At 47.5% G+C, this 24,450-nt stretch overlaps 2 protein-coding genes and 1 long non-coding RNA gene across 5 annotated transcripts in view; 2 read left to right on the plus strand and 1 right to left on the minus strand.

Annotated features, from left to right (window-relative positions):
- OIT3 (oncoprotein induced transcript 3) overlaps positions 1–13,106 on the plus strand; it is a 34,018-nt gene extending 20,912 nt beyond the window's left edge. For 2 of the 3 annotated variants that reach the window (XM_072339831.1, XM_072339832.1), the window contains 4 exons: positions 4,518–4,678; positions 5,184–5,599; positions 8,818–8,917; positions 10,295–11,237. In XM_072339831.1, coding sequence (XP_072195932.1) covers positions 4,518–4,678; positions 5,184–5,599; positions 8,818–8,917; positions 10,295–10,474 — 857 coding nt within the window. In that variant the 3' untranslated portion in view covers positions 10,475–11,237. Of the gene's footprint in view, positions 1–4,517; positions 4,679–5,183; positions 5,600–8,817; positions 8,918–10,294; positions 11,238–12,997 lie in introns of those variants that run through there. The other variant, XM_072339833.1, reaches the window with a different exon arrangement.
- A 2,440-nt stretch (positions 13,107–15,546) lies between these two features.
- Positions 15,547–22,984, minus strand: PLA2G12B (phospholipase A2 group XIIB). Its single transcript, XM_072340649.1, has 4 exons — positions 22,753–22,984; positions 18,205–18,293; positions 16,726–16,891; positions 15,547–15,665 (listed from the first exon to the last, which is right to left on the minus strand). The coding sequence occupies exons 1-4, from the start codon at positions 22,982–22,984 to the stop codon at positions 15,547–15,549; spliced, it is 606 nt and encodes a 201-aa protein (XP_072196750.1).
- On the plus strand, positions 16,872–23,827 carry LOC140254258 (uncharacterized). The gene is made up of 4 exons (XR_011904108.1): positions 16,872–17,006; positions 20,566–20,641; positions 21,022–21,154; positions 23,754–23,827. It is a non-coding gene; the product is annotated as an uncharacterized lncRNA (long non-coding RNA).
- Positions 23,828–24,450: the final 623 nt, after the last annotated feature.

The following is a 24,450-nucleotide window of genomic DNA, read 5'->3' on the forward strand; positions in this document are numbered from 1 at the left end:
AATACACCCAGGCTTCCAGGAGTCAGTCTAGCTCTAGCAGTGAGTGCAGGGAGCAGAGCATTAAGGAAGGAAGATCCTGAGGACATTAAGAGTTAGCTGAGGGTCTGCTAATGACTTCTTACACTCCAGGATTCTTCTGAGTCTTAGAATCCTACAGCTAGCTGACCCCTGGAGTGCTGAAGGAAGGAGCAGCCTGGATGTCTTAAAGAGATCTACTGTGATCCTCTGCTGGAGGAACATACAGTTTAAAACTGCATCTTGAGGACAGTCGTGTGGTTATGTGAAAGGCAGACAGATAATACCCTGGTGGGCCTTGTCTAGCCTGCCAGACCACTTGTCAGACCTGGTAGGCTCAGCGTAAGCTGGAGAAAGTGACTGCTGCCCTGGTGGAGGTAAACCAAACGGATAGCTCTCCACTTGTGCTCTATCTTGGTGGGCCCACAAGGAACCTGTACAGTTGCCTTCAGATATTTCCATGGAAATTTGCTAATGGGCTTAGGGCATAGTCTGGGCAGGATATAAAATGAAGGAAATTGAGCCTGTCATGGTCTGATTCCCTTGGCCTTTAGGTAGTGCCAGAGAGGATGCACTCAGAGCTGAGTCTGTGACGATTTGATGTCTTACAAACTGCCCAGACATCTGTTAGAAATACAAATCCAGATATTGCAGTGGCCAGTGTAGATCTGCCCCAGAGAAGAAGGTGAAATTGTTCTACTTTATGCAATTTCTGCTCTTGAAGCTTTTTAGAATGCAAGCCATACAAAGGTGCAGTAATGTGAAATCAGCACCAGGATTATAGGAAAGGCAAGTGATGCAATAATGAAGACAGTTCAGCAGCATCTCTTCTATCTCATGTGGACATGACTTAATCTACATCGCAGGCATTGTTCAGTGCAAGAGAGGCTGGTGATCATGCATGGTAGAAGACTGTTTGGTTCTAGGTCTTGCAGGTAGGTAGATACATGGTGAATGACACAGGGACACCCCAGGAAAGGAGCAAGTCTTGCTGCTGAGGCAGGTTGGCTGCCCTTCTGGGGTGCTATACCCCAGCCTCACTCTCCTGTTGACAGAGTCAACAATGGTTCCTTGAGATCCCTTTCTGTCCTCCCATTTAAGTACTTAAGTGCTCGGAAATGCTCATGCAGCAGAAATGAGATGCCAAGAGCCTGTGAGAAAGTGCTGCATCTGCAGAGATCCTGTGAACGCTACTCTGCAGGCTAAGCTAAGGCTTATGGCTGCCTGCAGTAGGGCTGAGTTGCCCTCTGTTACTTTGTGACCTCTATTTTGGCATGCTGTAATCTGAGCTTCCTTTTCACGCACAGAATCAATCTTCTGCACTCCTGTTTACAAGGTGAGCACTGCACATTTGGGATTCAGTACCACTTACTGCTCTACCGGATCCCGATGGGGAGGAGGTGATGGGGATTTCCAAGAGCTGTGATTATTCATATTGATTGAAGGTGCAATTGATGGATTCAAGCCAGAAAGAGCAATGTTCTTCAGTTTTGTCTCCCTGAGGCAACCCCAGCAGGATTAGAAGGCTGTGCATTTCCCAGCCAACGCTGTTTCTTCTTAGGCAGCTGCTAATGAGAGCAGCAGCATTGCTGGATGCTACACTGAGGCTTGCAATAAGGCAACTCATAAAGTGAGATTGCTCATTCTTTTGCATTTCATGAATGTATGTCCCTATCCAATGGCCTGTCATTTTGAGGAGATATGACAGAATTTATCTGGAACTATACCATACAATTCATAATGGCAGCTAATCAGGCTTACAATTATATGATTAGCAGAGCAGGACAGGCACAGTTGCTTGGAGCTATTATATCTGCACCTTATCAGCCCTCCCCTGTGCTGCTTATACATTCAAAGCAAATATTAATCTTCTTCCACAGATATAACAGCCTGTGCTGAAATTTCCCCATAGGGACACCAGCTAGCCATACCACCTGGAATTTAGGGGACCGCTTTTGTACCCCACCTCTTTTTGAAATGTGATTGTGAAATGCTTTTCTCCCCTCTCCCACATCCAAGCCTTGTGTACACTCTGCAGGGGATGATGATGCAGCTTGTTTCTGTTTGTATTAGTGACTCAGGGTTCCCCAGCACTGGAAAGCCTGTGCTCAAAGAGAATACCTTTTCCAGTCAGCTGTGCTTTGAAAGGCTGAGGAAGAAGCCACAGGCCACACAAGGAAGAAGGTGCCAGCTGCTGGAAGCAGCATAAACCACAGAACTTGCCATAGAAGCTTTCTACAGTGGTCAAGGTACCACACAAATATTGACACAAAGGAGACTTTAAAGTGCATAATGAGGAGGCCTTGCTGGCACTTAGGTGCTCATCAGTGCGTGAACTGAAACGTTTGACAGGCAAAGTCTGAATAAGGCCTTGGGGAGCCTCCCACGATGGGCTGAGCCCAGGGCAGTGATGCACCTAACAGCAAGGTAAGGGAGTGCAGCTCTCTGAATGCATGAAGAATTCTGTGGATAAAAGTGGATTCCTTGGCACGCAGGATAACCCATTTCTGCTGGGCACCTCAGGCCTGGCAGCTCATCACCTGCAATGGGATAACATGTTTGCATGTAGTCACTGCTACGTTACTGGCTCCTTTTCAGTTCCCCCTGCATTGCTCTTGCTGGCATTGTTTGTTCTGAGGAAATCGGACCTACTCCAAGCTAAATCATGCTGGTGCAAATAGTGTCCCTGCTTGCAACACAGCCACTAAATGGGTAGAACTGAAGCTCAGTTCTTGATAGTGATTAGTCTTCTGAGTGCAAATATCTAATGTTCTTTGAATTGCATTACCAGTTATTCTGAGGAGGTTCCAGTGTATTTTGCTAAGCAGAGAGTGAGCTTGAATCAAAAGTACATCTGCCCACAGGAGTTGTCGTTTGTGCTCTCATTTGTTTCCATGCACAGATGGTAGGGTGAACATCGATGTCTCCTGCAGCACCAGAGCAGAGGTCGAATGGCACAGCTGACTTACTTTTCTTCCCTTTAGTGGCACTCAAAGACATTTAGAAACAGAGATGGAAGAAAATTTAGTCCCGAACTTTGGAGAATTGCACTAGGGATGCAAACCCTCATGCCTAGAAGTACACCTTCATACGAGCACTATGTTTCTGTTCATCGAGTCATTAGAACAGTGAAGCTCTGAATCTGCATTGATCCTTTCAGTTCTCCAAAGGATATTCTTCTTGCTGTCTGCATTATAGTGTTCTCAAAGTCCCTTGTCTCCTTTTGAGCTTTGCATTTGACTTGCTCGGTTATTCCCACTTGCCTTGTATTGTCAGAGTAGGAAAAGTTAAGGTAATTCTTAGTACTTTAGTTTTCCATTCTAACCTTGCAGTGTCATTAGGAACACATATTGCTTTGGGCACACTGCATACATTTTAGCATATCACCTTGACAATTATTAGGGTTTTTTTTTTGTTCTTTTTTAAAAAATAATTCCCTGCAGGTGCACAGTAGCTGTTACAAATTGACATGAGCTGGGACATGAGAATTTTTTAACTGGAGGTAGGAGGCAGGTTTTAGCAGCTTTACTTGTACCCAAAGTCCATAATCCTAAATCTCACAAACATGATCAGAGAAGGGAAGGCAGGTCATGTCAATATCAAGGATTCCGAATATAATTAATTTTGGGGAAAATCTTAGGGAACTCACGTGTTTGTAGAAAGTTTTGTCACGATTTTAAAACATTCTAGATGATAATTCTGGGGGGGATTTGCCTTTCTGGCTGAGAAGTGACTAGAATAGAAGCAATAATCTGCTTGTCCTGTATGTAATTGAACAGATATGTTTATACTTCAGTGTAGTAATCACTTCTTTAGAGGAAATTATTTTCTCTTTCCTTTTTCATTTTGTCCATTCTCTACGCTCCTTCCCACTTCTTGTATAGTAGAATTAATTGGAAAAAAAAAATAAAAAAATTCACTTGAAGTCATTTATGAAAATTAAATGTAGGTTGGAATGAAGTGGAGTTCTCATAATTGCATTTGTCAGAGCTGGGTATGTTACTCATAAAAATATTGATTATTATGGCATTTTGAGATGCTTTTATTGGCATCTCCATAGAATCATGCTGTCTTGTTTTGACGTTCTCTATTTAATGCACAACCTGACACAGTGTCTTAAAAAACAGCTTTGCCTGCAGCACAGTGAATTTGCTAGCTGTATCTGGGAAAGGCTATTCCCAGAACATAGCAGTGCTAGGGTTCAGCAGTCAGAACTGTGCTGACCCAAGTGCAGCTGGAAATAAAGCATAGCTATGTTTCTGCTGCAGCTCTAGCTGTTGCTGTTGTCTTCTGTGGCATCACTGCGTTAGAATTTGGAACAATTGTAGTTCAGTATTGCACAGATGGCAGTTTGAGATAGATAGATTACTACAGTAAAACGATAATCATAAATGCAACATATTTTCCACCATTTTTTGTCCCTCAGTAATGGTTGGTAGAGCCCTTACCCAACTCTTTTCTAGATTTGTACCCTAAACTTCTTCTGGTGATTTTTCTTGTAGTTCCAGTGCTCTGCAAATCCAGCTCTATTGAGGTGAGCATCCCAAAGGATCTGGTTGGAGGTTTGGACCTTTCTCTCATCAACACTTCCTGCAAAGGAGTATCCAATGGCACTCACGTCAACATCCATTTCTCCTTGAAGTCCTGTGGAACTGTTGTAGATGTATGTATACCCGTGGCTGTCCTGTCCCTTGGGATCACTCAAATCTGAGGACTTGGTTGATAGCCTATTTGGGAAATAAAGTTGATTTATCTGACTGGGACCACTTCTGGTGTTATCATGCAGCTGGCCTCAGGCTAGATGTGCGATGGCATCCCAAAGCCAGGGAGAGCTTGTTCCATCTCCTCTCCAGTGGTGTGCATCTGTCAGCATGTGTACAAGTTCACCCTGTACTTCACAGAGGTGGTTTCACTGTCACCATGGCATGGAAAGGCCAGTAGTGCCATTCTTCAGCCTCCTGTTGGGGCACCCTCCAGTCCTAGATTGTATTTTGAGGGTTGCACTTGCAACTGTTCAGGAAGATGAACATTGCTCAGGTTGCAGTGGATACGTTCACATGCTGTAATTTCAATGGCTGGTTTATGTCTAAGCTTCCTGCAAAGGCAAATTCAGCTGCTGATCTGAACTCGGAGAAGCCCTTTCCTTTAAACCCTTTTCTTTCCTGTAGGTCATAAATGACAAAATCATTGCCACCAACCTGGTGACTGGCTTGCCAAAGCAGACTCCAGGGAGCAATGGGGACATCATTGTCCGCACCAGCAAGCTGCTGATCCCAGTGACCTGTGAGTTCCCACGCCGGTACACAATCTCTGAAGGTTATGTGCCCAATCTCAAGAACTCACCCTTGGAAATAATGAGTCGTAACCGAGGCATCTTCCCCTTCACCCTTGAGATCTTCAAAGATAAGGACTTTGATGAACCCTACAAGGGTGCTCCTCCCACCCTCAAGCTTCGGGACTCTCTGTACTTTGGGATTGAACCCTTGGTGCATGTCAATGGACTGGAGACGCTAGTAGAGAGCTGCTTTGCCACTCCCACCTCAAAAATCGATGAGATCCTGAAGTACTACCTGATTCAAGATGGGTGAGTTCACTATTCCCTTGCTTGTTGGCTGTTAGATGGGAAGTAGCAGTGGGACTGAGTCGCATCTCCTGTGTGACACAGGAAATGCTATCGCTTCTCAGCAATGTTATTTACCATATTCTTAGTAGTCACCAGCAGCCAGGCTGTCAAGCTGAAACCACCCATATTGTCACAGCAATTGGGAAGTACTGAAATAGGTTTACTCAAACCTTTACAGGGCATCTTTTTTTTTTTTTGTAATTAGCTTGTGGATAATTGAGTTGGCTCCTATAAATGAGATTCTTGCTGACAGCCCTCTCTCTGCCAGCCTGCAAAGCGCCTGCCTGTTTGGCAGAACCCCTCTGGCAGTGTGTCATTGCCATGCAGCTGCTTCAGCCCAGGAGAAGGTTCTTAATTATTTTCCCATACTGGCCTTCCTATAGCATGTGCCAGATGAATCCCTGGCTCATTCTGGCAGGAGCTCCACAAGCTCCCTTTGCTTTGCTCTTTCTCTAATACCTGTCAATCACTGCAGTGGATATGGGGTCCCTCTGGCTGTAATTTTCTAGAGAGCTTGTGGATAGTGATCGTTCCAGGATATGCTAGTAGAAAAAATCTCAGGGTGGGTCTCTGGATTCACTGGTCTCCTTGGGATGGCTTATAAGTCAGAAGATGGGATCTATTATGGCTTCTAAGATGACTCCTTTTCAGATGCTAACATGACAGTGCTATGCTGCTGTTCAGGGAATGTATGCATCCAGCATAACCAGACAACGTGGGAGAGATCACAGCTGGGAGCAAGTCTGCCCTACTGTAGGCAGGAAAGTGCAGCCAGTTACAGACTCTAGTGTCTGTATCTGTGTGTATCTTAAGCCCATCACTTAACGGATTGGGCTTATGTAAGTCGTGGGTTCTGTCTGCCAAACTGTTTAATGAGGACAACAATTATTTCCTTGGCTGCCAGGCTGAATTGCCCAGTGTCACAGCTAATGACAAGTCCCATACAATTGCCTTGTAGCAAAAGGTTCCTGCAGAGTACAGCACACAAAGGTTCTCTTTCACAAAGCTTTCAGCATTACTTTATTTCTAGCTCAGGCTACAGTCCTTCATCTCGTGGTATTTATGAGCAGATTTGTAATGGGAGGATTGATTTATTGTCTCCCTAACTGTCCCTGTAGACCCTCACAGGCTCAAGGCTCAATAGTCTTTCCTACCATGAGTGCAGATGATGAGCATTTAAAATAGTGGCCAAAGCCTGAGCTGAATAGAGAAAGGGGAACATGCGATCTCTTGAGTTTATCACAGCTCTGGCCTGGGGATTTACCCAATGAGAAGCTGGGATGTTTCTGGTAAGGCCTTTGCCTGCTGCTGGGGAAGGCACACTATCAGCCCCTTTGGTACTGTTATCCTGCAGAGGGCATTAAAACTTCACCAAAGGAAAAATGGGCTGGAGCAGGCTAAGTGGAGCTTGTCCAGACTGCTCAGATCTTGGACTGTCAATGCAGACACCAGTGCCTCCAGCCAGTCCCCCACACTGAGCAGTGGTACTGCTCACTTAGACCAAAGGCTAATGGTGTGCTCTTGAGCTAACCAAATCTCTTTATCTCTCACTGTGCTCGCAGCAATTAAAAAGTAAAATTAGCTGAATACACTGCTGATTTGTCTGTGCTCCAAACAGCTCTGCAATAACCTTGTTTCTTTCCATCAACCCAGCCCCAGAGGCCCAAAGCAATAAAGATGAGATTTTTAAGTTGGCTTGATTGTATAGGATCAGATCTGCAGGAGTTAACTGCAGCTAAGACTTCCAGATGGAAATGCTGTTTACATGTGAGAAGATATGCCTTAAATTGAGAAATGGGAAAACTCCTTCTCCTGCTTTCTTCCCTGCTATTTCCCCCCATCTCCATCTGGCAGGAGGTGGGACCCCTCAGCCCCTCCCCCTGCACTGTTGTGACTGTGCTGGAAATCAAGATTTTCCCAGATCCCTCCTCATAGGCTCTGTAATATACTGGTTGTAGCCCAGCTGGCCCCAGAGCAGCTCTCCTGCTTCTGCTCTTGCCTTTCCTCTTTCTCAAAACCAAAATAATAAAAAGGCATTGACCAGCTGCGCGGGTGATAAACACCACAGTTCTCTGGGGCATCCTGAACCAGGTCATGGCACTGAGGGCCATCCCATGTTATCTGGTGTGTTCACAGGCTGCAATTGATCTGAGCATTACGTGGTTGAGATGGTTTGTTGCTCTCCTAACACAAGTACATTATGCACAGAAAAGGGTTATTTCCTCCTTAGCCTGACCAGGCTTACCCATTTTTCCCCTACAAACTTGTGTTCCTCTGCCCCTTCTTGCCTCCACAAGGCATGAAGCAGGATCTAAGGCTTTCCTCCAAGGTTGGGACATGGTATGGCCCCATGCACAATGCCAGGTGACTTGGGAGCTTTCTGAACTTTTCTGTGGTGCTGCAATGCTTCTGTGGCAAACTGCTATAAGACAGAGTTAGGGATGTGGTAAGGTCTCTGTGTACCTATCTCTGGTTCCTCTTGTTCCTCCATTTTCCTCCTCCCTTCACCAAATTGCTTGGTTTCTTGCAACCAGAGCTGAGAACCTACAAAGAAACTGGAATTTAGGAGTTAGTTTGAGGTAGTGTTCAACAGTCATCGCAATTTATGTGTTCATAAACAAAGGACATGCTTCAGAGATGACTTTGTCAGTCTTGTCAATTGAGCGCCTTTAGGAATGTTGCTTTTACAAGCAGCTTTATCCTATGCAATGTAGTAACACCTGGCCTTTAGCCTCGAGGTGGAAGAACCTGTGCAATTTCTTGGATGCACTCGGTTAATCTGTTATCTCACCGTGGGTGACTTCAAGTTTGCCTCCCAGACAAGCTGACTTGTAGACAGGGACTTCAGAAATTCAGAATGTTGCGCTGGAAGATGAAATGAGGACAAACTTGACTGCAGCTCTCTGGCTCTGCTGAAGGGGCTGGAACACATCCTACCAGCTCTCTGCTGCTGAGCTGCTGCTTTGACTGCAGATGCTATTATCATCACTGTTGTTTTTCCCCTGTCATTCCTGAATTTTCTCCTGTAGCCAAAAAGGAAGTAACAGGAATGGGAGCTTAGCTTGAGAGGGCCAAACCCTCCTTTACTTTCTTTGGTTAAATAGACAGGGGTGCTTTTTTTTTCTTCTTTTTTCCATTTCTGGAAAAGCCATTAAAGCCTATCCCTCTGTTTTCCTCAGCTGCGTTTCTGATGATTCAGTGAAACAGTACACGTCAAAGGACCATCTTGCCAAGCATTTCCAGGTTCCTGTGTTCAAGTTTGTGGGCAAAGACAACAAGGTAAGCTTAGAACCCACCTCTCTGACATTGCATCATCCCTGATCTGACTGCGTAGTCTTAGCAGAGAATCGGCTGTGTAAGAGCATCAGTAGAAGGAATGGCAGGCTCAAGGCAGGTTCCACTGTGCCTGTTCTAGCTGATTTTTCTTTCAGAAGCCTGAAACGGGTTCTTTTAAAAGAGAGTAACAAAACCAAGTGAAATTAAATGACATACAAAGGACAGTCATGGAGCGTCAGTGGTATAGCTGGCTAATATAGTGTTTTTCCAGTGCAGTCTTTGGGATCCTTTATATGCTGGAAGAGAAATGCATTCATGTTTCCAGTCACCAAGCAGAAATCTGGGAAATGAGCCACATTGCAGTGTCCTCTCTTTTAAACAAAATAATTTATAGTTTTCAATCTCATCAGTGTTTTCTAACATGTATTTGAATGGATGCCCTTCAGTTTTCTAGATGGAAGGTTTCCAGATACCATTGATCTCATTGAGCAACCAGGCTGCCCAGTCTGGTGGCAATTTGGGGCAGAAGCTCTTGAGTAGCAGGACAGCTGAAAGGATAATGCCATCTTCCTAATGCAAATAGCTTTCCTTTTCTGTGCCAGAGGAAACCAGATCTTTCAATCACTGTTATACTCAGCCAATGTTGCTTGCTCCTAAAGGCATGAGGTTGCCTCTCTAGCCCCTGCAGAACTTCACTATGGTTACAAAGAATGAGATCTTCCAAAATTCACGGATTTTGCTTGGCCATCTGTTTGACACTGCTGCCTCCGTGTGCATCCTCTTTTGCAATGGATTTTGCTTTAAACCTTGCCATTGATTAAACATTCACAATTGTTTGCTTCCCTAATCACGACTTGCAGGGACCTTACAGCCCTTGTCATTTGGAGGGCAAGGAGCAGCAATCCTGTCACTGTCTGCCTTACTTGTGCAGAAAGAAAGGGCAGCTGTCTCCCTGCTCTTTGTGTTTTCCTTCTTTCCTCAGCTACCAGCCTGAGCCCTTCAGCAACTTGCATTCCCCTTGCCCCTCAGGCACCCATCTTTATGTTTTCCCACCTCTTGTCAAATTCTCCTGCATGTTTCTATCAGTCCATCTCCTTGTGAAGCTTCATGTATTCTTGGCCTGTTTCCTACCACACAGCTGCTGCTGGATCATGCAAGCTCTTCCAAGCTTATGCCTGGCATTTTCATCCCTTCATTTCAAGTCTTCCTATGGCTCGCCCTTGGCTGAGAGCAGGCACTGTGTTCTGAGGAGGCTCAGCCCTCTCCTAGGCACAGGGGAAACTGGTGGTGTATCCAGCTTGCTGTGGTGGCTAAGGACCTTGTTGCTGTGAGATCAGAAATGGCTGCACGGTGTAACTTTCATGCCTGCTGTCTCTCCAGGAAGTGTTCTTGCACTGCCGCATCCTTGTGTGCGGGGCGCTGGATGAGAGCTCCCGCTGCGCCCAGGGCTGCCGGCGGAGGGTGCGCAGGTCGGCTGGGATGGAGGAGCAGGACGAGCCTGGGAACTTGGCAAACCACCTCCTGACAGGCGGCCCCATCAGAATTGACTTCGATGACTGACACCCAACCTCTGGAACAGCATCTCTGCCTGAGACCATTCTTAGCAGTGTCTTCTTTCCTGGTTGTTTGAGAAGCGAGAGGTGTTTGACAAAGCCCCACTTGAACCTCAGGACTTGTTCCCTAGCCCTGTAATGGTTGGTTGTGAAGTAGGCTTGGCACTTGAGGCAGCCAGCTGAGTGCAAGCCAGATAGCAGAGCGGTTTGGTTTTAGCTCCATTTGATTGGTTGAAAGAATCCTGTTGCTTTGCAGGCTTGAACCGTTACCCAATTTTGTCTTTCCCTATACCCACCCACAGGTTCCACAGGAGTGTTCATCTTGGGCTCGACATACTATTCAAGCCCTTCTTTCATCAGATAATAAAAGCAGGATTATAGCTGAACGTGTTGGCTATGCAGTTCTGCGAATGATGCTGAAGTTTGTGGATGTGCAGTGATTTTGGATCACCTTTAATAAAAATGTATAAAAATATATATCCCATAATGTGCAAGTTCCTTGGAGCTACTGAACAGTTGTCATTGTAGGCAGCTGAAACAAGGTCTATCACAGGCACATTTGAAGGTTATTTTAAAATAGTCATAGGTATTTAATAATGTTTTTTAATTGTCTTTTGATAATTGCATGCAGTTTAACAGTGTCTCTTGTATTTAGCGTATCATTTGTTCTTTCTTTCCTCTCCATCCCCTCCAACAATGTGGTGCCTATTGTAAGTGCTATAGCACTTCTGTTTGAAGAAAAAGATCATTAAAAATCTATACACGCCCACCCCAAGTGTGCTGCGACCAAGTCTGTGTTTGAAGGTTGTGATGATGCATTACCCTGCACAGGAGGGGCTGTGCCTCTGCCAAAGGGATTTGAGCAATGCGTATTTACAAATGATCACTGCAAATAGTTAATGTGGATGGTTGCTGGGGACAGGGGTGTCCCCAGTGAGCCTGGTGACAGGAGACATTGTGGCCTTGTTTGTGGTCTCTTTGTGGGTGAGAAGTGGCTGGAGATGCAATTACTGGTGTTGGTGGTGTCACGAAGCTTGTCAGAAATCCCTCTAAGCCACCAAACTCCTTCCAAAGAGAACAAGAAAGATGATAACTCAGGGCCCTCTGAGCATCACTCAGGAGCAGGACTGCTGTGTGATAAAGGATTACAAATGCAGGTGGAAGGAGATGAGCAGTGAAGAACAAAGAAAGGGGCAGGGCTGGGGGGTGAAGAAGCAGCTGTCCTCACTGGTGGCTGTGGCACAGCAGTGTGCTCACATTGTTCTCTGCTGGAAGGCTCACCGTGTGCAGCCCCATCGTGTGTGGGTTCAGAGGTATGCTGCAGGTCCCCCCTAGTCTGCATTACTGATTTTCTGCTTCAGTTGGAAGCAAGCAAATAGCTGCCAAGGCCAAGATTTGTTGCTACTCTGAAATGGAGGGTGAGACTGTGTGAAGGAACCATTTAGAAGGGAGTCACAAATCACCCCAGCAATATTCCATTCCTCGGATTTATTTCTTCTGGTGACTGACATTTAAGTGATGAATGGGTGTTTGATGGGCTGGGAGTTTTCTGATTTTTCTAAATGACTTCATGGCTGCTTTTCTGCTTTGGGAATATATGTGTGTGTGCATCTGTGCTAGACAGAATAGATGAAAATTTTCTTGGGAAAATAAGTGTAAGTGGAAAGACATTTTTCATGTTATCTAACCATATGTGAAGGAAAAAGAAATGAAAAAGCCCCCTACTTGCATCGCTACGCTCTCCTGGTTCTGCTGATTCACTTCTGCACTACGACCACACTGGTAATTTCCTGCTGTCACTTCCTTGCTCAGGCAGCCCCCGTTGCATGTTCTTATTTTGATAAAACAAGAGCTGGGAAATGAAATTAATTAGCTGGTGCATTCCAGAGAAGCAACAGGTGTTTTTGTTAGCATGAGATGGATGAGAGTGGTGGAAGATTAGATTAGTTTCTCTGCTTGCTTTAGTTACTGTGCACATTATTTGGTCCTTCCTGACTGATTCATGCAAAGCAGCCTTTTTGCTCCACAGCTTTTTGTTAAATCAGTTGGAGGAGCCATGAGGAGGAAACACTGCTCTGCATGGCCATGTGAATGGTGCACTCTGGGAAGGTGTCTGGTTTGTCCTGCAAGCAGGATAGTGGCTCTGCTATCTGCCACTGCCCTGCCTCCAACAGAGAGGGAATGGCTACTAGTCAGAGAACTAAACCATTTCTCTAAGTCTTTTCTCTCCCCAGTTTGCCTTTTGCTTCCATCTGTCTTCTTTATCAGCTTTACATCTTGGATGTGATATCAAAGGCCAAATTCACATAAGGGCCAAGGGATTTGTTCTTCTATTTAATTTAATCATGCATGACACAGTGCAGAAACAAACCACATGGCAGAAGCAGGTGCTGAGCATGTGGAAGGCACCAGACCAGTGCTCCTGAGGGCCCATGGCTGCTGCTGAGCGTGGTTCTGAGTCCAGGTGCTGTTAGTGCTGCCTGCCACGTGGGGCTGGCGTTCTGGCTCGTGTCGCCTTGTTCTCTTGTAGGGTATTAAATGAAAATCAGAATGGTAGATGTCCAGGAGGAGCCACCCAGTACCTGCCATCCCAGTCCATGTTTGTGTCCTCCATGGAGACACAGAGATTCCTGTTTGAGGCACTGCTGCTGGAAGAGAGCACTCTGACCGACCAGCTCAAACATGAGTAAGAGCTGAAGTAATCCTGCCAAAGCACAAAGCCAACAGGAAGCCTCCAGGTAAGCACGGTAACTTTGTCCTGTTCAGAGCAGTAATGAAGATGACCCAAGCTTTGGGTACTGAGCTGCAGAGTCCCATGTTCCAGTGGCTGCTCACTGCTTAGGAGGAGGAGTGGCTTGGAGGGGAAGCCATTATTTGTTCGGCTGCAGACATTTTACTATAGTTCATGCACCATTTCTATCCTTGAGTCACTGCCACCACTTGAAGTTTTGAGATTCCTTGTCGAGCTGCTCTTGGGTTTTTATGTATTTCCAATGCTTACCTTTGTAGTGAAAAATGTGCTTCTTCAATAGCTGCCCCACCAGCAGCAGACTGAGTTGTTTTGGTGTGAATGGCAGTTTGAAAGCACGGAAGAATTATTTATGTTAGTGGGGTCTTCAGAGTGTCAGTGTGTGGATAGAGATTTTGTTCAGAACCCTTGGTTCTGAACTGTGTATGTCATTATCTGTCATCAGTTGCTTGCCCTGGCTTTAATCTGATACTGGGCTACTGAGCTTAGACAAGATGTATTATTTAAATTGTGTCATTTAATCATAAGAGAGTGCTAACATTTAGAACTGGCAACAGGCATGATTTTGCTAATGAAATGCAACGTTTGGGAAGCGTTTGGAATGAGAGATGTTTCCTTCCCTTCCCTAGCCAAAAGAGTGTTTTTCTTAGATGGCAAATTAGTGTGTCCAGCCTCATGCTCTGATAGATGTATGCTGCAGTCAAACTTGGCAGTGCAGTATTCACTCTCCACTGGCATTAGCACAGCCAGGAAAGGATGTCATTGCAGCTGGTCACAGTAAATGAAGGTCCTCCTCTATGGAAGACATCCCCGTGCACCTCATATTATCCCTTCCAATTCCCTGTTTTTGTACCATTGGACTCTTGTTGTTGCAGGCTATTTGGGGCCAGATGATTCTCATTGCTGTTGACTATAAAGCAAAGACGACTAGCAAGAATAGGAATACAGGGCTTAAATAATTTATAGCTCCGTGCATCCATTTAAATACAAACTAGAAGAAAGGTAATGAAAACAGACTCTTTCTATTCTTGTTATATTACCTTCTGTAGACTTAACTTTCCCGTGACAGATGGAAGCAAATAGCCATAAATATATTTGCAGAAAACTGAAGAATTTTTGTGTCATGGCACGCACACCCAATAGCAACTTCCTTTCAGCAAGAAACACAGATGAAAGGTGTCTGCAAATGTTATACGTTGATGAAATTCTGCTTACTGCTTTAAATTCTGATTTTATACACAATAAAAGCTCCCAACAGCATATGGAAGTATTAACCACGTTTTAAAGAATGCCTTCTGAGACAACTGATAGCTCTCAGCTGGCAGTGTCTCTGCCCCACCAAGGCAGCAAGTAAGCCCTGCCATCTGACAGATAAGCCTCCAGGCTTTGGAAGATCTCATCCAAGATAACTGTGAGCTTTGTACATCCTTAGTGTGAAAGATGGAGGTGGGTACTCAGCCATTTAGTGTTAACGGGGATCCAGAAGGAAAAGCTTGCTAGAAGATACAGGAAGAAAATAATTAAACAGAAACAGTCTGAATGTCACTGAAAAAGAAAAGCAGCTCCCTTTCCTGAGAGTGTGGGAGAGTGCTGTAGGTGTTTAAGAGGGGCTGTGGATTAGTGCTCTGCAAATCTGAGACACGATGGGCTTTGGTCCTCTTCTGCCCAGACATGTAAGACGCCAGTGTCACAAACACGCTGAATCCTTCTCAGGTTACCAAAACTATGGGTGTTTTACATTGTTTCAGGATCCACTGAGTATTAAATAAGCAGTGTAGTCAGAGTGTGTAACGATAGAACAGAAAATGTCAGGGGTGCGTGTGAGCATTGCAATGAGTGCAAGTCACCCCTCTCCTTCAGTCTCTGGAGATGGAGAAATGTAAATAGTGTGGCCACAGGCTGAGATCGCCAGAGGCTGCAGGAGCCTCTGCCTTGCACTGCAAATGAGGAAGTTAAGGGGCAGGGGAAGCTAGCAGAGTGGCAAACAAACAAGTAAAGCCCCTTGTTTATAACCAGCGCTATATCCTGCTTGCCTTTCCAGGTCAGTCTGCAGAGAAAATTGGCATCAGGTCATTCTGTTAGAGCTGGAAAGGGATAGGGCAGTGTAACTGCAGCTGTGGAGGACAGCAGGCATCTCTGCCCTGCTTCCACAAGCTGCCTCCCCTTTTGCTGCCTTCTGCCCCAAAACTGCAGTCGATGCTTGTTGCTTGGCCCAGATCCCCCCGTCCTGTGCTTGGCCAGGGGGCTGCTGGAAGTCACTGTGATGAGGTGCTGTGTGTGAGAGGGAACATTGGCAGCAGCTTGTGGAGGCCAGGGGAATCTGCTCTGCTTCATAGCTCGTCTCTCTCTTCCTCGCTGCAAATGCAGGCACTCCGCTGGCTGTTCATGAAGGGTTTGCAGCCCAGGGTCCAGACAGCATTGAACACTGTGTCTGCGATGGACTCACAGGCTGCAGGGAAGGAAGAGATCATCAGGTATGTCAGAAGTGGGCTCCCCAGGGTGTTGACAGGCTGAGCCTTGTGCTGAGTCCTGTGGTACTGCAGTTGGGAATGTGGACTGTTTCTCTCTGTGTGTTGTATTGGTACAAAACCAGAAGATACCTTCAGCAAAAGTGGGGACTCATCTCTTCCTGACGTGACACCAACTTCCCTCCATGCCAGCCACCTCTCTCAGGCTTTTCTGCTAGGTGGATCACTTGAAACACTGCAACTAGTGCTGTGTACCAAGCAGATTTCCCACTAGACCTCAGCAGCACTGTTTCTCCCATCCGCCTTTCCTCACAGCTGCTTGTAGCCACTATGAACTAATCTTTGCAGGTATTTGGAAGTTACAGTGCCAGCACACTGTGCCTGCAACAGTGGACCTGTCTGCTAGCTCCTTTCCTTCCCCTAGAGTGCTTGGTCTAGCGGGAGGTGCAACCTGGTCCAGTGGGAAGTGTCCCCACCTATAACAGGGGGTTGGAACTAGATGATCTAAAAGGTCCCTTCCAACTCAAACCATTCTGTGACTTGTAAAACAGCCCTGAAAGACTGTCAGATCAACAGGTTAATATAAGGTCTTTAAGGTTGCGGCTCAGTGATGCTATCTGTGGTGCTTATCTGTGAATCAGAGCCCAGTCCTCAGTTCTCAAACTCACTGGCCCTTAGCCATGTACAGGTTTGAGTGTGTGGCTCACTGGCTCTGGAAGACTTTTTGGTCTTCCGTGAAGGCATCTAAATTCTCAGGGAGGGCATCCAAAGATAAAAGTAATTGCTTCTAGGGGTTTTTGGTTTCCTTTCTACACATCTTTCCTAGCGTGTCCAGATGTAAATAACTTCAGACATCCATCCTTGGGGCAGGAGCATGTGTTCTCCCTTAGCTCTGACCCATCTTTGACAGTACTGGGCAGACATGCTGCTCCCTCCTGCAGGTTTCTGCTTTGTTTGGCAAGGAAGTGTCTCCCTGTACACACCCTCCCTTTCCTGCCACCACTTGTTCCCTGCTTGGGGGATGCAAGCTGGGGAACATACCTTCCACCTTGGAGACAAAGCCAAGGCTGCGCTTGAGGTCAGAGCAGATGGAATGGAGGCACCAGCGGAACTTGGCATCGCAGCGGTATTTGTTGGCTCCACAGGTGTCATAACAAACGTCCAGCTGGTTGCAGCACTTGGTCATGGCAGGGATGCCCAAATCTAGCTGGGGAAAGAAAGAAAAGGAGCATCTCTTGACTGCTTCCTGGCCTTGGACTTGCACAGCCACAACTGACTGAGAACGTACAGTGCCTGGCTGTCTCTGCGCCCTCAAACCAGAGGTATGGCAAAGCCTCCATTTCACTTTCCTCCTTTTCGTACAGCCTGCTTCTTGGCCTAGTAAATCATCTGTAAGGTTATCAATGCCTTGCTTCTTACAGATGTGCTTATGAGACCAAGGACAAATACAGCTTGCTTGGAGGAAAGCTGCAGCTTAGCTAATAACTGCGAGGTGGTGGGACAGGTCTGTCTCCTGGAGGGATGGGACTCATTAGCTGGTTAGAAATTCTTCCTCTTTTCAGCCTTCCTTATGCAATATTTATTTAGGAGACGTGTTTTCTCTTCATTGCGTTCAGTGCTCATGATTGCCTGCATAAGGAGGTGGTACCACAGAAATGCCCACGAGGTTTGCGATGAAATGTGGTTTAAGGAACTAATCTAACGTGAAAAATAGGCTTTAAAGGGAGGGTTTTTCAGAGCAGGAATCTGTCTAATTGCTGCAGGCTTCATGGGCAGCAGTAATGCACTGGCTGAATAGTAATTCCTGCTCTAAGAGCCTCCTGGGAGAGCTCTTCCTGGTGATTCCAATATTATTTCATTAATTGCCTTTAAAATAGTGAGAAGGTGCAGTATTAAAGCCCATGGGTTTATTTCAGTGCTCAAGAGAAGCAAAAAGCATGGAAGGGACAAATGGCCAGGCGAGGATAATACATTTAGCCACTGCTGTTTGTGCATTATGTTAATGCACAATTAGCATAGCCTCTGAGCTGCCCAGTGTTGGGTGTTTCCTGTCCCAAAAGAAGAGAATTGATAATATCACTTTCCCCCCCCCCCCCTTACTGATACTTTTCTTGGCCAGCCCTTTTCTCCTTCTAGCACTTATCTGCTCAGGAATCTTTCAGTACCTACAGAGCAATGGGTCAGGCCTTCATAGGCCTAACTCCTGCCTACATGATTCCTGCTTCACTTCCATTAGCAGCTGAGGTTTAATGCTTCCCTGACTGACAGTAAATGGGGCTATACTTGGGCTGACACCTTCACCTCTCCTGTTGCCAGCAGCCAGCCGTGTGTCCTGGCAGTCCTGGCAGACAGCTCATCCCCAGCACAACCCACTGGTACTCCCTCCTTTCTCCAGTCAGGAGGAGAAGCATCACACAGGCAGCATGCAGCACTGCTCAGCATTGTCCTTCCCCCACATCATTAGCCGCTTAGAGATGGTTAGTTGTGATTAGAGATTCGTTAGTTAGGAACAGTACATACACTTTGGGGTACCTTGAGCCCCAGAAAATAGGAGCTGCAGCCGTTTGGTTCTTGGGGCTTGTAGTGAGGTCGTGGCATCGGAGCCTTTCCTGAGGAAGAAAGGAAAAACATGAAGAACAGTCTTCCCAAGAGCTGTACCAAAGAGCTCTGGGGCTCTCCCCAGCTCTTAGCCATGGGTGAGTCCCTCTTCACAGTGTGGGGTTTTACAGCTGAGCAGCCCTCTGTGCTGCAGCTGGGGCTATCCAGCTGCATTCTTAATTCCTCCAGAAAACTCCTCTCCATCCCCAGTGTGCTCGGGGTCAGGGAGATACGGATCAGTGCAGAGCCATTCCTGGCTGATTTTGGTCCCTGTGTTTGGTGAATACACCATTTTTAAGCTCCATTTCCTCTGTTTTCTTCTTGTCAGCACTGATAACCATTTCAGATGCTTTTCCCCTTTTTTTTCTATCATGGTACCTGAATTACCAGCCATTAATACAGCCACAAGTCTGTTGTGTTCTTGGGAAGGCCTCATAGCAGGATGCCTCAGAAGGTCATATATGGGAGTGTTCCCAGTACCTTCTAAATTAAAAACTGCCTGAGTGGTTTTGTTTAAACAACAGGCTTGCAACAAATATCAAATCAAAGCACTGTCTGGCTGTGGGATGTCAATAGGCAGCTTTCTCCAGCCCTAAACAAATGCAGTAGGCTTCAGGGATTTAGCTGTCTGCCGGCCAAGATAAAGCTCTCCTGCTGATATTCTCAGCAGGCAGTGGCATTTGTGTGGGGAGGTATTTCTCAGTGTTGTTGTGTCCTCTTTCTGTCCCCTTCAAATAGGCCAGATCTGGTTTCTGCTCCAAACAGTTTTCTGGTGCAGGAAGCTTTGTTGTTCTGAACAGGTAGAACTGAGTTAAGAGTAGTGAAAGAACACCAATCAGTCACAGCACACTGCCCTTGTAGGACTGTCTGTGCACCAACACATAACAAGTCCATTGAGCTTTGCTGGCACAAGGTAATTTCTGAGTTTGAGACACATTACACTATTTAGTGATTATGCCACAGAGTGAAGGGATTGTGTCTATAGATGGACTGAATCTTATAACCCCAAACTTACAGGCAATACAATGAGAGAAGGACTGCTCCCTGGGTGTGTTTCACAGCCCAGGTGCAGTTTTAGAAGGGGTCAAGAGCTGGAACTCAGAGTTCAACCTGAGCTGAGCAAGGAAGCAGAGGCAAGTTCACAGTTCGAGGTGGATTTTGCAGGATGAGATCAAATTTAATGACTTGCTTGTAGTACTGGCAGTGAGTTGTGTTCCTGCAGCACATTGTTGGTTATGGGGTAAGAAGGCAGAGCAGGAGGGGGCTATTTTTGGATGTGGAGATCATAGAATCATAGAATTACTCAGGTTGGAAAAGACCTCTAAGATCATCAAGTCCAACCGCAGCCTAACCATAGTACCCTAACAACCCTCTGCTAAATCATATCTCTGAGATAACTGAGATAACTGTTTCCAGAGAAAATCTTCAGTAAGCTTAAGCTACAGCTACTGTAATGTCTTACACAGGTGGCTGGAGTGGAAAGATCTCCTGTGAGTACTGTGGAATCAACAAAAGTTCTCAAGAGGAGCCCATGTAGGAGAGCCACCACCTCCTCTCTGACAAAATGAGCTTAATCATTTGTCAAGTGCACCTTTCTGAACTCCTTCTCAGCTAGATAAAGTCCAAGACACCACAGTTGACCTCACTCCCACAACTTGTTTTGTAGTGCAGGAAAACAAAAACAGAAGCAGGGTGCTATTTACAAGTGATCCTCATTCTACACACAGCAACTCTGTGATTGATATCGCTGCTTGCTGCTCCTGTAGGCATGTCTATGATGGGGAGGGGACACGGTGGGTGCTGCCAGCTGTGTTTCATCACTTGCCACATAGTCCTGCTGAGAAAGTTTCTTTAGAGGATATATTTCAGGGCATGGCCTCATTGGCATCATAGAGAACTGAGCTTGAGCTGCTACTGGGAAGTGAGTATCCCTGATGCATTTTAATATCTCCAGGCTGCTGTAGCTGTACCAAGGGACTGGAGAACAGCCAGCTGGCTAGAGGAGAACTGCCCACGCAGGAGATCTCAGGCACTGCAGTGCTGGTACAGTGGGGCAGGAGAAGGGAATACATTTCTAGGTGAACAGATGGTCCTGGGGTCCCACACTGTGACCCTCCAAGTCCTGCCTGGACAGCTGGGAGAAGCTATCCAGGGATTTACTCCCTGTTCAGGACACTGTTCTCCCCAAGAGGGGGAGATATTTTCCAGCAAATACTTGTATAACCAAAATTTCCTGATTTAAGGGGGTAATCTGTCATGTTGTTTGTTTTCTGACCTCACCAGGTGCCGATAAATCCAATCTAGCAGCCAGAACAGCCAGTGCTTTGTGCTCAGCTGAAGATGGATGTGTCAATTACAGGTGAGTCCTGACCTTTATCATGGCAAAATAAGCCATTATCAGTATCCCTTGTCTGAAATGAAAGAGTGGAATGCACCCATTTTATTCCTTGGCTGGAGAAAGAGCAATCAGGCCCTGATTCAGCAACAAAGCAATACAGATGGTTGGTGTTCATTCTTCAGGGCACAGGCATTTAGCCTCACTGGTTTGGGATTCTCCCTGCATCCCCTCTGACTGCATGAGCTAAAGACCAGCACGGACAAGTGGTCCTGGGGAGGGCGAGAAGGACCCGTGGGGGCACGTGGGCAGTGTTTGAGAATTGCTCCCTTCAAAAGTAATTAATAGTTGTTCAGCAGAGGACAGAAAAGTGCTAAAGAAGTGCTTGTTGTTTTCCTTTTGAGGTAAAGCGTTTCTCTGATACGAAGAAGGATGTTCCGGAGGAATGGGCAGGCCTTTGCACAGGACCAGGGCAGTGAGGCCAGGACAGGGAAAGCCATGGCCTGAGAGCAGCGACTTCTCTGGAACTTAACAATGGTGAGTCATGAGCCTCCCTGAAGCGAGCTCTATCACCCGTCTTCCCTTCCTTGGCCTCAGCACACTACAGCATCTGCATTTCTCCTGGTGTCCTCCCCACTGTGGGCTCAGGAGATGTTTTCATTGGGCGGGGAACACTGAAGATAGACCCACACAACCCAGGGAGGCACAGTGTGCAGCACACTTCCTAGAAGTAGTGGGGTGTGTGTGGACAGTAACTGAGCTGGGAGGATCTCTCCAAAGCATAGAGTCCATGTCTGTAAACAGGAATGCTCAAGGCAAGAAGGGATAGAAACATCTCAGTGCTCACAGGCCCCTCAGGCAGTCACTAGGGATGTGGGATGAAACTGAGAGGAAAGTGGCTCATGGGCACCTCTTGGTGGGCAGGTGACAGAGGGTTCTTGCTGCAAGACAGACACAGGAAGCTGGCAGCATGGTGTGGTTCCTGCTGTCCCCAAACAGCAGGTTGGATGTTAAGAAAAACTTATCCAAGAGAGTGGGAGTGCATTGGAACAGGGTGCTCAGGGGTCACCTTCCCTGGAGGTGTTCCTGAGTTGCGGAGGTGTGGCACTGAGAGACGTAGGCAGGTGGGGGCTGGCTGAGTGAGTTGAGAGGGCTTTTCCAACGTGAATGATTTCATGATTCTATGAAGCTGGTTGGTATCCTGCTTGATGGCTACTGCTGCCTGGGCCCATCCAGTGCTCTACATCTACCCCAGGGGCGTGCCACAGCCCCATGGCTCTGCCACCTGTGCACCTCCAGGCTGGCTTTGCCTGCTGTCCCTGACCTGCCACCTTCTGTGTCTGCCCCCACAACAAACCAAACTCTTCCTTTTTGGTAAATCTCTCAAAGTCCAAGTCGAGGAGCTTTGCTTCATTCCGCCTTGAGTACTAAAGGTTCCTCCATGGTGACATGGATCCCGTTTACTTTCCTGTTATCTCCCCTCCTCCAACCCTTGCTATTAGCCAACCTGCAGCTGCTGAATAACCCACTCCGAAGGTTGCTGAGATTACGGCTACCAGCGGTAGCACCAATCCCTCCTGCCTCAGGGCTGCTCTTCCTCCCTAGCAGGCCTGGTAGCTGGCAGCCTGGCTGCCTGCATATTCTTCCTGCATCCTCTCCTCTTGTTCTCTTGTGCCTGGCACAGAGCAGGCTGCTCTCTGTTAGAGGGATGAGGGTTCCCTGTGCTGGCACTAGCAGAACAACCGTGACTCATGAAGTGACCCATCTGTGCTGAGTAGGGTGGGAGTTTGGTTATGGGTGCAAGAGGCTGTGGTCTCAGGGAAGGAGAGCTGTGAGTGTCAGGGAAAGAAGGAGCAGGGAGAGAAGAGCTGTGTGGGGACATGGGGTAGCAGCGTGGCTCTGAGGGCTCCATCAGCATCCAGTTAGGAAAGTAGTAGAAGGTATCTGTCACTGGCATGAAGCAATGTGTGCTATTTGTGGAAAATTGGGCCAGGCCAACTTCACTGATGGCTTTCCTGCCCTCCCCGAGGGCTCCTGTGCAGACAGACAGTGCCTATTGCAGGAATTGAAGCTGTCCCCAGCCCTTGATGCAGTGCTCTGCCCCATATCCCCAGTGTGGGACACCCCTCACTTACCATATCGACATCTGTATTGGCAAACACCGTTTTTCCCCCCGAGCAGTTCCAAGAAGGAGTCGAAGTAGCTGTTAACCGTCTCGAAGCTGTCCCGGATGGCCCCGATGCCCCACTCTGGAAGGAAGGACTCTGTGTAGGAGGTTTGGGCGGTGTTTTCCTGTGTGGTTTCCTCGGTGCAGTGCCCCAGGTGCAGGGTCAGGCACAGAACCGCTGCCTCCAGTAGCAGCCGCATCCTGCAGCCTGGACGCAGGCCCCGTGCCCTCGTGCACGCTGATGTGTGGGCAGGGAGCAGTGGGAGCAAGCTGTGTGTGTGGGAGGAGGTGAGCACCCCACTGCCCCGGACTTTAAACACTGCTGAGGGACTGGGATGAGGTCACAGTAATCAGAGTGCAAAGTGCATCATGGGGTTTGGACTCACAGAAGAACACCAGTTTTGCATTTGCACAATCCCACTGGAACCGGCCCAGTCATCACGGTACCAGGGGTTTGGCTGCTGTGATAAGGTCCCCCAAAAGGCCCTTCCCTGGGGCTGAGCAGGGGCTGCTGCTCACGAGGAAGCCCTTCACTGCCCACCATGCCCTGCTGCTGCCTGCAGGGTTGGGAGTGTGTGCGTCCAACCTCCCCTGCTCCGCAGTAGCAGCACCGCTCCCATGAGGCACTGCTAATCCTGAATGCTGGGACCTGTGGGACACACGTGGCCATGAGGGGGATCAAAGTTACTCATTAAAAGAAAACAACTGAACAAACCAACAAGAACAGACAGTGCAAACCACTGATAAAGAGAAGAGAAATGGCTCCGCTTGGGAAGCTCTGGATGCGTCCCACTCAGACACAGCTGCTCTGCAGGCTGCCCTGCACTGCAGTCACCAGCAGCTGCTCCAGTGGCCACTTCTGTTCAGGCACTGCACTGCCAGAGGCTCTCTGGAGCCAAAGGGAGCCAGGTTGTGGGCTGTTTGATGTATAGCAAACGTAAGTGCAAATCCTAACACGTTGTTTTTCAGGAGGCTCAGGCCCATGTCAAGTTTACTGCCCAAGCGCCAGAGCCCTGCAGTGCCCGACTGCCAGTGCATTTTCCTGCCCTGTGCTCCAGCTACAGGATAAGGACTGGACCACAGCTGCATCTGGGCTGCCAGTACAGGTCAGTGGGGGAAGAGCAGGCAGTTGTCTTGTGCCTTCCTGAGTAGTGCAGTGCCGGAGCCAGCTGCTGCTTTCTGAGACCTGTTCCTGCCTCAGGAACACTTAGAGGTGGTGCAGGAGACCCAGGCCTGTCCTGCTGGTCAGGCCACGCTGGAGACCCTTCTGGTGAATGGGCAGCTGTTGCTGGGATTCGTTGTCAGGCAGCCCCAGTGAAGGCATCCAGGTGGCTGTGTCTGGTGCACAGCTTTGTCACCTTGTTGTCCCATGTGTCACCCAGTGCAGACAAGCAAGGGAAGAATGCTGGCAGGTCAGCAAGGGATGCACAACACAATGCCTGCTGCATGAGCTGCGTGCACGATGCTGTGCAGGATGTGCAGTCTGGAGGCTCTGGGCAGTGAGTGTGGAGCCAGGGCCACTTGCAAAATCGATCAGGATCTTTTAGGAAAGTTGGACAGGGCTGGGGAGCAGTTGGCAGTGTGCGGGGCCAGGGAAAGAAGCTTCCCTGCTAGTTTGTCACTTGTGCTGAAGCAAAGGCCTGTGAATGAAAAAGCAGCCCTGAGC

The sequence above is a fragment of the Excalfactoria chinensis genome, chromosome 6 (assembly GCF_039878825.1).
Source record: "Excalfactoria chinensis isolate bCotChi1 chromosome 6, bCotChi1.hap2, whole genome shotgun sequence".
NCBI classification, from domain to species: domain Eukaryota; kingdom Metazoa; phylum Chordata; class Aves; order Galliformes; family Phasianidae; genus Excalfactoria; species Excalfactoria chinensis.